Consider the following 17412-nt stretch of genomic DNA (forward strand, 5'->3'; position numbering starts at 1 on the left):
GAAGGATGGCGTGGAAGGGAGTTAAAGCATCGGCTGGCCTTGCCTGCTGGGTCAGGCCTGAATTTGCATTACAGGTCTGGTAACTGCAGAAGGCCGCGTTTAAAACTATCTTTTATTTTATTGTTTTAGCACTTACCCAGCTCCACAGGTAACATCTTGATAGGATTTCTTTCTAAAAGCAAAGTTTTCAAATGCCTTTAAAACAAAACAAAAAATATGTAATTTAAAAGCAGAAAATCAAATGACCATCAAATTTCTTCATCTGTCTTCTCTTTAAGGGAGCGGCTTCAATGCAGACGTTTACCCCATGCTCTGCCCCCACCAGCAAATAGACTCCACGTCTCAGCATCTGGCCAGGCTCTGGGCCTCAGCACTGCGGACACTTGGGACCAGGCAGTTCTTTGTTGGGGGGACCGTCCCGTGCCCGGTGGGTGTTTAGCGGCATCCTGGCCTCACCCCACTAGATGCCCCCCACCCCCAAGCTGTGAAAACCACAAGATCTCCAGATGATGCCAACGTCCACTGGGGCACAATCGCCCTGCCTGAGAATAGTCACGGAAGGATGTCCAGGAGACAGAGTATCTGCTCTGCTTAGAGATGAAGAATTCGCACACTAAGGCCTCTTTGAAGTCTCAAAGCCAGGAAACATGGTGAAGGGGTGTTTCTCCCAGTATTTGACCAGGGAGCTCTTCTGTCACTTAATAGCTATTAATATCCCTTACAAGGTTTGGCAAAAGACGTATCATAGACAGGTAGAAGATGTCCAATAAAACTTTACGAACTGAACGACAACGGACGATCAATGGTTCACATTAAACTCTGTGTCGCCCCTTTTGTTCAGCTGCTTTTGCTTTTCCACATTTCATCAGGGCTCCGTCGTTATTAACGATCATTTTCTCTTTCTCTGTTGCTTTCAGGGATGTAAAAAGACTTCAAATGCCCTGGCTCATTCAGTGTTTCAGCCAAGGGGTGTGACGGCCCCTTCTCCTGGGCGTCCGGGCAGAGGCAGGACGCCCGTCTCCCGCCCTGCTCCACCCAGGCTTCACCGAGAGACTGAGGAATCCTCGGGGCGAGGCACTATTTAATCGCCAGGGACAGTCTGGCGCCCCGCACACCTGCCCTGCAGCAGACACAGCTGCGGTCTCACGGGGGAGGACCTCACAGCCCCGGAGGGACAGAGAAGCTCCGCCTGCCTTCTCTGTCACTGGGCGTGACGCTCCATGCCCTGAGCAGCCCTGGGAGACCAATGGGGAGCAGAGTGGCCTGGAATGCAGGCTAACCTGTACCCACATCCTCAGCTTTCCTTCCCCAAAAACGTTCCTCAGACAGACAGCCCCCTGCAGACCCCATCAGCAAATGACGCTCCAGCTAGAGGGAGGGACGGTCTCGCGTCTCATTTCCTTGGAAGGTGAAAAAATTAAAATTCAACACCGCACTGACCAGAGTCCCCAAGATGTGAAAGGAGAAAATATAGTTTCACAGACACAGAATTGAGAGCTCTAGTAAGTATTCATTTAAACCAAGTTTAACTTTTTGACTGGCAGCCCTAAAGGAAAATCGGATTACCTGAGGAGCAGACAATTCTCTTTCCCTTTACTGTCTTGGATTTTCCTATTATTTAAAGTTTTTAAGAAGTAAACTTGGGGAATTAAACTTTCCTTGGTAAACACAAAGGCAAATTAGTTAAACATCGTTACTTCAACATATTGGTTTTGGTTTAGTCCCCTTTTAATTTCGCTAATACAAAAATAGGCAAGGAGGACGGCGTTTGCTCTTCTAAGATTCTTCAACAGGATGTGCAGGCAGCCACGTACCCTGGACCTTCCAACACGCCTTTCTCAAAGCCAAGGATGTTCCAGCCCGCTTGTTTGTCTACTTGTTTGTTTGTTTGGTGGGGGGGGCATGTTAGCCAACTATGAACCTGAAAGTGTACAGGGGATTTTTCCACCTTATATAATAATACATTAGAATATTCTTGTGCACACTTTTAAGTGATAAATTCACAAATACTATCAGTAAACCACTGATTATTGCATTTCACGGACTTTCAACTGAACGCCACACATTATATACTGGCCTGGGGTCGCTTGCCTAAGGAAGCACATATACTGATGGGCCTTTGTAAACCTTCTCTCCCTGCTAGCAAGCTTACACATCCAAGACACTGAGGGGGAAGAATGTGAACACTGGCGTTGTTTGTTTGTTTGCTTGTTTGTTTGTCTTTTGCGGTATGCGGGCCTCTCACTGTTGTGGCCTCTCCCGTTGCGGAGCACAGGCTCCGGACGCGCAGGCTCAGCGGCCATGGCTCACGGGTCCAGCCGCTCCGCGGCATGTGGGATCCTCCCGGACCGGGGCATGAACCCGTGTCCCCTGCATCGGCAGGCGGACTCTCAACCACTGCGCCACCAGGGAAGCCCTCTGGCATTGTTTTAATTAGGCTTTTTGGAAAGTTTAAGGCTTTCAATAAGCCCATAATTACTTAAAATTTCTAATGAATGTTTCAGCTCTTTAGCAAGCTGATCTAATTTTAATGATATAACTGGTTATAAATCACACGCAAAATTGTATCTTAGACAACATTACGCAGGTGGCTTTGACTGGCAAAGTCAAAGAATTCCAAAATTTGAGACCATGTATTTATTTTAGAATAAAGAATAGTGCTTATGAGCACAAGCCCTAGTTAGTTTTTATCCTTCGAGGTGCAATTACTCTCCAGAACTGAGTGCCATTTTGCTAAGACAGCCATGGACCAGAAGCATGAGACTGCCCTCGACACGCCAGCCCAGTTCCCCGTGAAGAGCGGAGCCCCCCCAAGCCTCCCTGACACACACTCAGAGACGCCTGGGGCCACCGGGTCGCGCTGGCGGGGACCAGGTGGAAGCAGAGAAGGCATGGCTGCCTGTCACACTGCCGCTGGCAGACGCACTGGCCGGAGCTGAGGACACTGCTCCAGGCAACCAGGCGCCGACCCAGTGGGTCCAGGAAGGCCCGGGAGCTCCAGGAAGACAGCTCCCGGGGGTGTCCCCACCCTGCCGGAGACACCCACTTGTCAACAGAAACTAGCTGCTTCCCTGCAGAGCCTGAAAAGGCACGGATGGCGCACGGGGGTTTTCGCTGTTACACAGGCAAAATACTCACTTCTTTAAACATACTTTTTTTTTTTTTTTTTTTTTTGCGGTATGCACGCCTCTCACTGTTGTGGCCTCTCCCGTTGCGGAGCACAGGCTCCGGACGCACAGGCTCAGCGGCCATGGCTCACGGGCCCAGCCACTCCGCGGCATGTGGGATCTTCCCGCACCGGGGCACGAACCCGTGTCCCCTGCATTGGCAGGCGGACTCTCAACCACTGCGCCACCAGGGAAGCCCTAAACATACTTTTAAAGCCAGTGAGCAATAGTTCAGGCAAGTGAAGGGCCTCTGCGCCTCTACTCTGCCATTTCACAGGGGCTGCAATGACTCTAGCAGGAAGGGGGTCACCCTTGGACCCCTCTGTTCCTCCGACGCCGTCCATCCCACCTGAATCCCCCGGCTCTCCTGCGTAGACAGCTGCAGCAGCCTAACTGGCCACGCTGCGGCACACTCACCCCTCCTTTCAGAGTGATCTTAAAGCCCCGTCCCTCCCTTCAAACCGTCTGTGACTTCCTGCCTCTTTCGTGATGAAATTCAAACTACCGATCGCGCCTACCAGCTCTGGTCGACTGCCTCTGCAGGCACCTCCAGCCCCTTCCCTCCTCTGTTCCACCACATGGCCTCCCTGCTGCCCCTCCCATGCCCAAGGACACGGCCACCTCATGGTCCTTGCACATGCTTTTCCCTCTGCCCAGCGTGCACTAATGTTAAAGGCGTGTCTGAAATTCACGTCATGAGGTTTCCTAAAAGTTAAGAAGCTGGCATAGAAGGACTGGGCACTGAGGCACAGGGGCCAGGAGAGTGGGGTGGCCTCACGCTGCATGTGGCTCCAGGACTGGGGGGTGCCGGCTGACCTGTGGCTGCTGGGAGGGGCGGGTGAAGGGGGTAGGCAGCTTGGCCCCAGTTCTAGAGTGGGAGTGGTAGGAGACGCCCGGCATCGGAGTGGCAGGACTGTGGCTGGATGGCACAGAGCTTGCTCTGGGGTTTCTGATTTTCCCAGAAAGGAAGAATGACTCATTATTTACCAGGAACCAGCGCAGTTACACACGGGCCCTTGGGAGCAAAGCCGCTGGTTTAATTCATGGACAGTATTTCTTTTTTTGTTTGTTTTTTTTTTTGTTTTTTAACATCTTTATTGGAGTATAATTGCTCTACAATGGTGTGTTAGTTTCTGCTTTATAACAAAGTGAATCAGTTATACATATACATATGTTCCCATATCTCTTCCCTCTTGCGTCTCCCTCCCTCCCACCCTCCCTATCCCACCCCTCTAGGTGGTCACAAAGCACCGAGCTGATCTCCCTGTGCTATGCGGCTGCTTCCCACTAGCTATCTACCTTACGTTTGGTAGTGTACACATGTCCATGCCTCTCTCTCACATTGTCCCAGCTCACCCTTCCCCCTCCCCACATCCTCAAGTCCATGCTCTAGTAGGTCTGTGTCTTTATTCCCGTCTTACCCCTAGGTTCTTCAGTACGGTATTTCTGACCCTTCAGGCAGCTTCACGTGAGGGAGTCAGAGGTGGAACCGGCTGCAGAAGCCGCGTGGACCACCCAGCAGAGGCGCCGTGGCACCGGCGTGCTCCGCGGCGCTCCACGTCCTAAACTAAAACCATACAGGTGCATTTGGCACCTGCGGCCACCGCACCTCCGAGCTGGCTTTGAAAATGCCATTACACGCTTCTGCTCCAAAGTCGACACTCAGTGGGGTGGGGTGTGGTTAGGCAGCCAAAGAACAGGCACTCGGGCATTTGAAGGAGATGATGGTGACCTCCTAACCTGGGAAAAGAAACGTGCAACTCACTTGTGGCAGCCGACCCCAGGAGGCGGTGCTGTGATCCCATTAGAGCGGAGGTGCAGCCAGGTGAGGTTAGGCAGCCCCTGAGAGAAGAGCTTAGGAACCGTGCAGAGGGCGTTCCGCTGACGGGGCGATTGCTGCCACGGGGAGAAAGAGAGAATGTTTTTGTCAAACAACTAAATTTAAAACATGCCGCATCCTCAAAGCGCTTCCACTGGTGACTGTAGTCATACATGCCAAGTTCAAAGAAAACCCACAACATTCATCCTTAAATCGTTTAAACGGGAGACACAAGTGTCAGGAAAACGAGGCCAGGCCTCACCGCGCAGCTGCTAGAGTGGCTTCCCGGCCTGGAGACGCTGCGTCTCGCCCGGCTGGCACACATCACACCTCTCCCATCAACTATCCTTTAACATCCAACTTCATCCCCAAGGGCATCTGAATCCTATTCTCCCTCCCGGGCCCACGCTGCCCAGAGAACGAGGGCAGGAGCCACGCCCGGGCCTTGGTTCTCATGCAAGGAGACACCGAAAAGGAAACCAAAGAACACACACGCTGCGTTAGCTCTGGCGTCCTCTGTGGTAGCAACGGCCGCACAGCAACAGCCAGTAACCATCACGTCAGGAAGTCTGATACGTCACGTGGTGGGCCCTCAGGTCGGATCGTAAATAAGACAGGACAGTACGAAGGGGGGAGGACAGGGCGCACGCACACTGACCCTCCCCCCGCAATACGTGCAAGTACGATTTTACAGTCACAGCGCGGCAGGACTGTGGGTGACACAGACATCCCTTCTCTAATGCTGTTGATACACGCTGCCTAGATTTACAGGATCACGTATACTATACACACGTATGTATTTACGTGTCTCTATTTACCAGGGCAGCAGAGTGTAGGCGTTAAGGGCACTGGTCTGGAAGCCAAGCTGCCTGGGTTCAAATCTAGGTTTCGAAAATCTATGAGCTGTGTGACCTAGAGCGAGTTCCCGAACTCTCTGTGCTCCAGAGGCCTGGCCTGTTCCGGGTGCAGCAAGCGAGCAGCGCCTGGCACACAGGGGTGCAGGTAAGCACCGGTCGTCACGACTGCGCTGCTCTATTAAAGCCCGCGGAGCACAGCACGTGGCGCCAGCAGGCCGCTCCTTTTCCACCAGTTTCTCAGCTCCCAACTCTGCTGCCAAGACCACCTTCCAAGTCCCTTCAAGTTTAAGGCAGAAACTTGAGAAACACCGGCTAGAAACCACACTCCACAAATATGCTGAGAACACAATCCCCGAGCAGCTAAGATGCGGCACCGTCGCTCGCTGTTGGCGGCGGGCGCAGCCTCTGGGGAGTGAGTGGCGACTGGACACAGTGTGGGGATGCCTTCGCGCCGGGACACTCTTGGCCTGGCCACCAGGTCAGCTTCAGGCTCTTGCTCTCTCAGCCCCAGCGCTGAAGCCACAGATCCTGGTAAACACCAGAAAAGGAAATCTCAGAGACAAGCTAGCATTTGCCGTCGCCCCATAGGGGCCGGCTTGACTGCATCACACGAGCCCGTCCTCCCTCCTCGGTTCTGTGAGGCCGTGTGAAGATGAGGGTCAGTGTTCCCTGATCACAAGGGTCTCTGGAAGTGATAATGGTGGCTCCAGAGAGTGTTGCTATGGCTGCAAAATGCACCCGTAACCCCCAGAAGTCCACCACTCTGCGTGGTCACCTCACTCAGTGATTTGTTGCCATGGTAGTAAAATGTATATTGACGTCTCTGTTTTCTGAGAAGCATAAACAAAGTTTCTTCATTAAGCCTGAAGAAGGCTCTGGAATGTCCTCCTTCTTTCTTTATGCATGACACTGTTGGGTTCCTTGTTCAGAGCTGAGAGCATTTGCTTCATTAAAAGTGGTGCATTACAGGATGGCCCAGTAATCACTCATGGAGGGCAGTGCTAAGAGACGAGACCGCAAGACCAGGGCTCGCCTGACGGGAAAAACAGGGTGCGCAACACAAACGGGGTTAATAAACTAAGTAGCTACTTAAAATCTAAGTACACGGCTTTTGTAAAAGCACTCAAAACCGTCAATCAACAGGGTAACAGTGCAATGCATGGGTGTGTGTACCATGCTGAGGACACTGTGCCTTATATGCTTATCATTTAATTCCCCTAATAACCCATAAATAGATTCTCATTCCCATCTTCCAGGTGAGGACATGATGAAGTTTAAGGAAATTACGTGACTGCTGTGCAGTGAGAGAACTGCTGGTGAGGGCCCCTGCCCGTCTCCCCTCAAGGCTGTGTGATGGAACCTTGTTCTAGAAATCGCGGGAGGAGACAGACGCACTAGATCTTAAGCAGGCAAGGGCCGGACCTGGTGAAGGCACCAGAGGCACCGGTAGAGTCAAGCCTGTGACATCTGCAAAGCTGTGTGTGACAGTTTCTACTGCACTTATTTTAGGGGTGTTGTGTTTTGATTAAGAGGCCAAGGGTGTTTTCGGCAAGTCGCCCCCCCAAACCCAGGAGAGGACATCAGAGTTTTCATCATCTGTGACATCAGAGGACATCAGAGCAGCACACAAAACCCCAAGTTAACCCTCCTCTATCTCATTCTCGAATTTCTCTCTAAAAGAAAACTGCACGTAAGAAGAGCCTTCAATCACGGCTATGTCGCACATACGTACCATGCCCCAGAGGTGCCCCACTCACTCCGAGGTTGAGAACTTTAAAGATCGCTCCTAAATGGTGAAGACCACTGTGACTCAAGTCTAAAACTGATGAAGAGAGGATGACCCCCTTGACACCCTCGTGAGCCTCCCTGGAGGGGGACGCAGGTTTGCTCCCAGCCTGCCCAGCGCCGCTCTCCGGGATCAGCAGCCCCACAGGCAGCCTTGCAGGAGCTGCATCCCTCCATCCGTCAGCCAGGAGGAAGCAATCCTCCGGGGACCACCGCTCATCCTCCCGGGTCTGGAGTCACCTGCAGACAGGGAGGGGAGATGCAGCAACAACTAGGTACACGGGCACACTCTCACTGTCTAGCTCATGGCAGATTTGTGTTTGCTTACAAAGACCATTGTTTCTAATAATCAGTATCATAAACGACTTCTGTAAAACAAACTGGACTGCAAGAAGGTTCAGATTAAAATGTTCTGCTCCTCCTTTGCACCATGGAGTCCCAAGATTTGACTTTTAATTCCTGGAAAATGCAATGGCTATTTTAGGGATGAAAACAAGTCAGAAGATTTCAAAGCGCACAAGCTAGTGTATCCCTTCCCTAAATGCAGCGGGGTTCCTAAGTTCGCACTTTCTTATTTGCCCCGCGGTTCTGTGGCATTTCCATTAGTGTTCCGCTCCACGGAGAATCCTGACAGCTCAGGTTACCGCTTTGACTCAGCGATCAGCGCTGGGTCTGGCTAGCACCCAGATTAGGCTGGGGGTGGGAACCGGTCAAACTAGAACCTTGAATTTTACTTGTTCAACAATGGTTTTGCTCGACACAAAGTTTAAGAACTGTATTTCACCAGAACCTCATTCGGTGAGGCACACGTCCGTGTTTAATTCCCGATTTATCCGGCAATAACAACCAACACTGGAATGTTTCAGGGCTCAGAAGCCTTCGCTCATTGATACAAAACTCTCGACAGCAAGAGGGAAGAGATATGGGAACATATGTATATGTATAACTGATTCACTTTGTTATGAAGCAGAAACTAACACACCATTGTAAAGCAATTATACCCCAATAAAGATGTTAAAAAGCCTCTCGATAGCCAACACCTGGGAAACGTGTGTGCGTCTCCCTCCCTCCATTTTAGGGATGGGGAACACGAGGAACCGCCCAAAGGTCAAGCAATTAACGAGTGGGGGGGCGAACCCACCGCAGGCTGCCTGCGCTCCCTGGAGACCCTGGGCCTCCCCTGGGGTCCTTTTCAGTGTTTTAGAGGGAGAGAGGCTTCAATCTCCCGCAAACCTCTGAACAGAAAGAAGGCCTCAGGACCGAGAGCAAAACCACAGGGCCTAAAAGCGGGCGGAGCGGGCTCCGTGGGGTCGGGGAGGCGGCTCTGGGTCCCGGCGCCCTCCCCGGTTTCTCCACCGCGCCGGGCCGCCCTCGAGGCCCCGCAGCTCCGCACCCCGCAAGCCCGCGGTGCCCCCAGCTCTCGGGATGCGCCCCCGCTCCCGGCCCGCCCCTCGCTCCCCATCACCCGGCGCCCCAGCCTCTCTCGAGGGGCCCCCGACCCCGACGCCGGGCCCGCAGCCCTGCCTCACCCTCGGCACCCGCCAGCCCACCCGACGCCCGCACGGCCCGGGCGCCGAGTGCGGCAGTCCAGCAGCGGAAGCTGCCGGCCCCACGCGGTCGCTATGGAGACGCCCAGCCTTACGGGGGCCCGCAGGCGCCAAGCCGGGCGGAAGGCGCGCAGTCGCGGGGCGCGCGGGGCGTCTGGTGCGCCTGCGCACGTGGCACTCATCCAGACTCCAGCGGTCCGCCCGGAGCCGCAGCGCCGCAGCGCTGGCGCGCCGCCCGCGACCTCCTCTGCCGGGCAGTCGGTGACACACACAGAGGTTGAGCGTTCCGGACGAAGGGGACATGTGTGCCGAGGCCCAGAGTGTCGTGATGCGCGAGCGCGCGCCTCTGCGGAGCGGGCGGCGGGGCACCTGCCGGTGGGCTCTTCGGGGGACCGCAGGTTACCCACGGGAAGGCTCGCATTTCAAGTTGACCATCTGGCGTCAAGAACTTGAAAGTCCTTCCCGTTTTATACCTTCCCGTCTGCAGCAGGCAGACCTACGTCTTCTTGGGGGTCACAGGATGGCTGTCCCGGTTGCAGTCGTCACTCGGACGCCCATCACCCGGGAGGAGAAGGAAGCCCCCAGTAACTGCCTCTGAGATCTGGCCGGAATCGCTTCGGCTACCTAGACCAATCAGCAGAAAGGAAATGAGACCACCACAGGGCTCGGACCAATCAGGATTTCTCTGTGGGTCTGGACCCCCCCCCCCACCTTCTCAAGCACTCAGGTAGAGGGTCTGCATACCTCTTATCAGTCAGGCGGCGAGCCGCTAGAGGATGACGTCATTAAGGGATTTGACCTTTGCCATTGCGGAGGCTGGTTGGACAATCTCTGAAGGCTGCTGCCCTCCGCCTGACGCTGCAGCTTGAAGTGTGCAGGGCAGGTATTCAGGAAGGGAAGGTGGAGGTAAAGGGAGGACCAGCGAGCCCAAGCTGGAACCCACGAGGATGGATGGATCATGTGGCAACGATGGTCACAGAACTACACACACACCCAGCCCAGGAGTTGGAGAAGCTAAAAGACTCGGGGAGACAGACTAGCTGCACGCCTGCCCCCAACCAGTGAGGTGAGCTGGCAGAGAAAGGACATTGTGTGCGAGCTGCAGCCACACCGGGGCCCCTGCCCTGGCCGTCCAAGTATAAAGTCATTACAGCTGCTACCTCACTGCACCCCCTTACCCCCCAAATCTCACGCACAGTGCCCCTTGGGGCCGAGTTAGGAAACCTGCAGGAAAGAGGATTCTGGAGAAGTAGTTCAGCCTATACACACTGACACATCGCACAGCCACCACGATACCGGAAAACAAATGGAGGTACTGATAGGAGTGAGGAAAGGGGTGACTGGTCGCTGAGCAGGCAACCCGAAGTGTCAGCTACAAGAGCCACTGAAGACTTTCACACTGATTTTAACATAAGGCCCGCCTTGTTGTAAAATGATCACTTTGGATTTCTGCTGTGGTCATGGCAGGTGATGCCATTCAGAACAACCCTTCCACGAGCAAGGGAGTGAGGAATATTTTCTGCATGTATGCTGTATGTCGAAACTAGACTTTATTCTATATACGTTCTTAGAACAAAATATGGGTGAATTTTATTTTATTCTTAGGCTAAGAAAGGATTTCTTAAACAGGATATAAAAGCACTAACCATAAAAACAGATGTTGATAAATTCACTACATTAAAAGTACTCTTGTTTATCTAAAAGATACCGTAAGGAAAATTAAAAGTTGAGCCCCAAATGAGAGAAGTTATTGGCAATTCTCATATCCAATAAAGATTAGTATCCACAATATATAATCCAATGAGGATTAACATGCAGAATACATAAAGAACTCCTATAATTCAATTTTAAAAAGCTTAAGACAATAGTTACATTTAGATTAATAGGCAAGAGATATGAACCAACAACTCCCAGGAGAGAAAAAAAATGGCCAATAAAGATATAAAAAGATGCTCCACTTTACCAGCTAGCAGGGAAATACAGTTTTATCTGAAATGAGATACTGTTTTACCCTTGCTCAGTTGGCAAAAATGAAGAAGTCTGGGAACACCTGTGTTCATGCCCGTAGCTCATTCTTCTGTCAGGGTGTCCACCGGAACTTGGGGCATCTGGGAGAGCAGCCTGCTCTCCTGTCGGGCTGGATCCCCACGTGCAGTGACCCCCACCGTTCCCCTCTGGAGTCTCATCAGGACACGTGGGCAGAGACATTCACAGCAGCCTCACTCATTTTAGCAAAACCTGGGAAGGACCCCAAAGGCCAAGAAAGAGAAAGCCATGAAATGAACCAACAATAGCTACTCACAACAACAAGAATGAATCTTAGAAACAGCTTTTGACAGAAAAAGCAAATTCCAGGAGACTTCATAGAGTATGAAATGCTTTTCATACCAGCAAAACTAAATGATAAGCTGCAAATGTGAATGATAAGATTCTAAAACCAAAAATCAAGAGACGAGTTGGCCCATAATATGAGCCGGGGGAAGCAGGAGGTGGGGTGCACCTGGTGGGTGTTATGGGCTGAACTGTGTCCCTCAAATCCCATCCCTGACCCCCAGTACCTCAGAATATGACTTATTTGGAGATAGGGTCTTTAAAGAGGTGACTAATATTAAATGGGGTCATTGAGTGGCCCTCATCCAGTGTGACTGGTGTCTTTATAAGAAGAGGAAATTAGGACACAGACACACAGAGGGATGACCTCATGAGGACACAGGGAGAAGACGACTGTCTGCAAGCCAAGGAGAGAGGCCTCAGGAGAAACCAGTCCTACTGACTCCTTGATGTCAGACTTCCAGCCTCAGACCGTGAGAAAATAAATTTCTGTGATTTAACTGCCTGCTCTGCAGGTTTTGTTAGCAGAGCCCCAGGAACCAATGCAGTGGAGGTCCAAGGACAGGTGGTCCCTCAGTCCAGGCTTGGGCAGAGGGCGGGGTTGCTGGTGAGTTGGGTGGCGGCTAAGGGCTATTTCATTCTTACACTTCAGAACATTTGTACTTTTTTTAAGGTTTTTTTTTTTTTTTTTTCCTCCCTGCGTGGCTTGCGAGACCTCAGTTCCCTGACCAGGGATCGAACCCAGGCCCTCGGCGGTGAAAGCTCATAGTCCTAACCACTGGACCGCCAGGGAGTTCCCAGAACGTTTATATTTTGCGTGCGTCCCTTTGTCTGCATCCTGCTACACAGCAAAAGAAGGGCTGCAGTGGGGGCGGGCGCAGAACCAAGCGTCTGCTGTCTGTCTACTGGGTGCGGGGCGGCGGGGAGTCCTAACACCCATTCCTGCTCAAGCCTGAGCCTGGGGGTCGTTCTTGGATGTCAACAGCGCCGTTCCCACGCTCCAGCTGGGAACTTGGGCAGTTACTTGCCTCCCAGGCCTTCTTTCCTTCATCTGTGAGGTGGGATGGTCACGAGAGGTGTTTTGTAGGGTAGCTTATACCCGGAGTCTCACCCAGACCTGATTTAATGGTGGGACTTGGGACTTCTGAGCTGATAATATTTAGATGAGATTTTGGACTTAGAGTTGAAGCTCTAACGGTGAGATTTTGGGGATGCTGGGATGCGGTGAATGTATTCTGCGCATGGAATAGGCTTAGATTTGGGGGGACCAGACGGTGGACTGTAGTGTGGGTTTAGTGGTGGCCCCCCAAAAGATATGTCTACCCAGAACCTGTGAATGTGACCTTACTTGGAAAGAGGGTAATTAAGTTAAAGAAATCAAGAAGGTATCATCCTGCGTTAAGGTGAGTCCTAAATCCTATGACAAATGTCCTGATAAAGGAGAACACACAGATGGAAAGACGATGTGATGATGGAGGCAGAGCTTGGGGTGATGCCTCTGCAGGCCGAGCGATGCCAAGGACTTCCTGGAGCCGCCAGAAGCTGGGAGAGACGTCTCAGGACCTCCAGAAGGGACCACCCCTGCTGACACCTTGATTTCCGACTTCTGGCCTCCAGAATGGGGAGAAAACACACTTCTGTTGTTTTCACCCATAAGTCTGTGGTCCTTTGTCACAGCAGCCCTGGGAACTGACACACTAGGAGCCTCATGGAGTTAAGCGGCAAGTTTGTGCTTCAGTCCTGGTACCATGACAACAGAGAGGAAGGATTCCTTCCCAGCAGCTGTGGGGCTCCTCTTCTCCACTGAGCATTTTCCTCTCCCCATTCATGCTCTCTGGAGTCATCGGAAGCCAGGCAGCCCCATGACCCCGAGAATCAATACCATCACCAAGCCACCCAGCCACCCAGCACCTGGCTCCCCACGTCCTTGCTTCCACATGTACTTTGTCCCATGTCCCACCAGGGCTAAGTCGGATGGCACCGCAGCCAGGGATGACCTGGTTTTCCATTTCCTGCTGGGAAGGGGACTCATGGTTTCCCACATAAGTGAGCAACTCAGGATCGGAATCCCATTTGAGCTTGTTTCCTGTTTCCTGGGGCCAGTTCTGGTATGTTTCCCAGCAGGAAACAGCACATTCAAATTGGGCAATCTGAAGGGAGTTTAAAAACAGGACTATTTACAAAGGTGCAGGCAGCGTGTTAATTTCAGAATGATGCTATTGGACAAAGCACACATGGAAACTGGAGACTGCCAACGATCGCACCCTCTCAGGAAGCTTGGCTTTTTGGATGAATTATGGGTTGACGCGCGTTTGTGTTTGTGTTTACAGGGCTTGAGCCTTGAATACAAATCAGACCCCTGCTGTTCTGCACATGCCCTAAGTGGGCACTCGCCGTCCGCCAGAGACACTGGCCACTTTCTGCCCTCGCACACACTCTCATTTCAATCTCAGGGACAGTGTCATCACAGCTCCTGGGCCCCAGCCCTTCACAAGGTCACTTGCTCAGACCCCTGCCGACCGCCCCAGCTGCAGCAGTCCTGTGATCGCGCACTGCCCATGATCCTGTGTGGGCGCTCCCATGTGCTGGGTGTCGTGGACACGTTTATCTGGTTACTGAGTCATTGACAGTCCCCTGTCACTGGCACAGGATGGAGAAGCCCCTGTCCTCACCCTGCTGAAATTCCTGATCATTGTGGGCACCCCTGGGCACAGGGACACTTTGCTGGCCTCACTGCCCCCTCCCCATTCACAGGTAAGTCCCTCCCAGGCCCCTAGAACTTCACAGTGGCCCTCGGTGGAGTATGGCAGCCTGGTCTGCTCTCGGGTGAGGCAGCTCCTGGCCTTTGCTCTGTCTCCTGCTCACTCTGCACCCCTTGCTCTCAGCCTGCCTGGGGTGACACTCTGCCTCGGTGCCCCCCCCCCCCCACCGTCTTCAGAAACATTCCTTCACTCGCTGCTGCCCCGGAAGGATGGCTACAGAGCCCCTCCTCTGTGCCGGCGCTGAGCTGGGTGCCTTCAACGTGCTGACTGGGAGAGGGCAATGGTAGGAGGGAGCCATGTTCCGAGAGCGGCTGCAGCTCAGCATAAGGAGGCTGAGCCCAGCCTGGGAGCCCAGAGCCCAGGGAACTTGCCTCCCCGGAGTTTAACTCAAGACTGGATGCACGGCAGGTGGTAGTCGGCCCGGTTATGCTGCGGTAAATACACCTCCCAAATCTCGAGGGCTTCCCACAGTGGCCGATTTCTCCCTTTTTCTGTGCATCCACTGCTGGTTGGAAGGTGGTCCCCAAGTGATGGGGACTCCCTCTTAGCCAGGGGGGCACGTATGGCCAGTCTGGACACTGGCTCCTTAAGTGTGGCTCAGAAATGACACAGTTCACCTCTGCCCACATTTCATTGGTCAAGCAGGCCACAGTGGTCAAGGGGCTTCACTGAATTTCAAAGGTGGGGTCGGGGACAAGCGTAGTTCTACCTCGGGCAGTGGACGGGAAGCGGGAACAGCCAAGACTGAGTGCCACTACTTGAGGGGGGGGCGAGCCAGGTGAGGGGCTGCGAGGGCAGGACAGAGCCCAGGGTGGCTGAAAGATGTCCACGGAGGGACGGGCGGTGGCGGGAGAGACCCGCAGGGCCTGGTGCCTTGGCCTGCAAGCCGGGTGGGTGGTCCTCTGTCATGGTGGGGCAGCGGAAGGCCCTTTCAGGACTTCCTGGGGTAGGAAGGAACCGCCAGCTCTGCGGGCAGAACCTAAGGAGGCAAAGGCTTCCAAAAGTCTAAGACAACTCATAACAAAACAATTCTTCAGTGAAAAAGTATTACGCGCAGGGAGCTGGGCGGTACTGAGAGTCTTCTCCTGGGTCGTTGGCTGTGCAGAGCGCTTTATCCGCGAGGTCCCTCCTGGCCAATCGAATGTCGGGAGGCGCATCGAGGTCAAATCGCGCCTCGGACCACACCCCCCACCCCCATACGCTGTACAAGGTCCCCGGGCGGCCTGAGGCGCGGACCGTCGCCAAGGGCTTCCGCTCGGGAACCGTGCCGGGCGGACTACACTGAGGGCCGGACTGGAGACCCAACCAAGGGTACCCCGAGAGCGCAGGCGCGTGTGCCCAGCGTAGCCGTGACCCCGGGCGCGCCCGTGCGTGCGTGTGCGCGCGCGCTCGCTGTCAGGCTCTGGGCCGGCCGACCGGAGAGGAGCTCGCGCACCGGGCCCGACCCCGCCCCGCCACCTCCGTCCCTCCCTCGGCGGTGCAGCCGCCTGGGGGTATCGGCGCCGGACCCGGGACCGTGGGGCTGCGCGTCCTGACACCGACCCGGCCTCGGCCCCCGCACAGCCGTTTCCCGCCACCCCATCCCGAGTCCCGCGCGTGGTCTCGCCAAGGGCAGAGCCGCAGGATGAGGTTTAAGGCTTCCCCGGGTCGGGCGGCAGCAGTCCGCAAGCCACCTTTGTTCACAAAGGCCAAAGGCGCCCCCTCCTTCTCTCCTGTCTCTGCCGCCGCGTCGTCGTGCTTTGCATCTGCCCCTACTGAGGCGGGCGGCGGGTACCCGTAGCTGCTCGCCGCACCCCGCTCCGGCCCCGCCCCGTCTCCGCCCCCTGCGCTCGCTCCGCCCCGACTCCTTCCCGCCGGCCCCGCCCCGGCCCCGCCCCCGCGCGCTAGCATTCGGCGGAGCCGCCCGGGCGGCCGGGACCCGCGACCGCCGAGCCTGGGGCGCAAGGCGAGCGCTGCCAGTCGCTCCAGCTCCTGCTCCTCGCCCGGCGGGCGGGCCATGTCCCGGACTCTGGCCGCGGCGCGCACTCCGGTCCGGCCATGAGGAGCGGCGCCGAGCGCAGGGGCAGCAGCGCCGCGGCGCCCCCCGGCTCGCCGCCCACCGGCCGCGCGCGCCCCGCCGGCCCCGACGCGCCCCCCGCCCCGCCGCCGCCCGCCGCCGGCCAGCCCCGGGCCAGGGACACGGGCGATGCCCGCGCGCAGCCGCGCCCCCTGTTTCCGTGGAGCAAGTGGAAGAAGAGGATGGGCTCGTCCATGTCGGCGGCCACCGCGCGGAGGCCGGTGTTTGACGACAAGGAGGACGGTGAGAACGGCCGCGGCGGAGACTCCGGGCCGCTCGCGGGGACAGCGTTGGGACCCGCGCCGTCTGGGGACTCCGCACGCTCTCGCAGCGGGGCCGCGGCGGGAGGATTTCTGCGGGTCGGGGCACCAAGGCCTCCCGGTGGGAAGGCGTCAGGGGCGTCTCGGTTTCCGAGGAAACTCGCGAACGGTGCTTGCGATGCCCACGCGTGTCTTCCGTGTCCAGTGGCGGCGCGACGGGCGGAGTAGGCCGGCCGTCCCTGCGGGGTGAGGGTCTGCGGTCGGTAGGCGCGAAGGCCCCCGCAGTAGCGAGGGCGCTGTGTTTGCATTTTCCTTTTCTGCGAGGTGTGAGCGCTCGGTTGTTACTCTGCACGTGAGGTGTGCCGAGTTTGCGAAGGGAGATGCCTGCCCCACAGGTGGCGCGGGGGCCCGGCCCTCGGAGCTCAGTGTAGGTGACGGCGCCGCGTGGCTGCCGGCGTGCCCACCTTTGCACTCAGACGTGCGGTGGAGGCTTGCCTTTGTGCAAAGACCTGCCCTTTTGGGAACTAGTTTGCCCTCAGGTCCCCCTGCAGGTAAAGCTAGTGACCCGGAGGTGGACGCTGGTGGAAAGCAGGAAAGACCTGCAGGCACGCCTCCTGGAGCCCTGCCTGACAACGGCCCTTTCACTTAGCACCCTCGGGAAAGGTGGCTGTGCAGTGTCCGCCCCTGGGGCACTGTGATACTTTCACAGGCAAACATACAGCTCTTCTCTGCAGATGTCATGCAGATAAGTTAAATGCTACAAGATGACACATTTGATGTTTTTTTGACATTTTCTTAAAATAGTCGAAATATGCATTTTTCGTTTGT

At 55.1% G+C, this 17412-nt stretch overlaps 2 protein-coding genes across 4 annotated transcripts in view; one reads left to right on the top strand and one right to left on the bottom strand.

Annotated features, from left to right (window-relative positions):
- LRRC27 (leucine rich repeat containing 27) overlaps nucleotides 1-15996 on the bottom strand; it is a 38537-nt gene extending 22541 nt beyond the window's left edge. Inside the window, 4 exon segments of the mRNA XM_073793736.1 lie at nucleotides 137-195; nucleotides 4933-5063; nucleotides 9158-9799; nucleotides 9920-15996. Coding sequence (XP_073649837.1) covers nucleotides 137-195; nucleotides 4933-5063; nucleotides 9158-9478 — 511 coding nt within the window. The 5' untranslated portion in view covers nucleotides 9479-9799; nucleotides 9920-15996.
- Nucleotides 15997-16011: 15 nt separating this feature from the next.
- Nucleotides 16012-17412, top strand: part of STK32C (serine/threonine kinase 32C) — an 82674-nt gene continuing 81273 nt past the window's right edge. For 2 of the 3 annotated variants that reach the window (XR_004522586.2, XM_033842179.2), the window contains exon 1: nucleotides 16012-16567. Coding sequence is in view for 1 of the 3 variants with exons in the window: in XM_033842179.2 (XP_033698070.1) it covers nucleotides 16306-16567 (262 nt within the window). In the remaining 2 variants the exon portion in view is untranslated. The remainder of the gene's footprint in view (nucleotides 16568-17412) is intronic. The other variant, XM_033842180.2, reaches the window with a different exon arrangement.

This window comes from Tursiops truncatus, chromosome 16, assembly GCF_011762595.2.
Source record: "Tursiops truncatus isolate mTurTru1 chromosome 16, mTurTru1.mat.Y, whole genome shotgun sequence".
Taxonomy (NCBI): Eukaryota; Metazoa; Chordata; class Mammalia; order Artiodactyla; family Delphinidae; genus Tursiops; species Tursiops truncatus.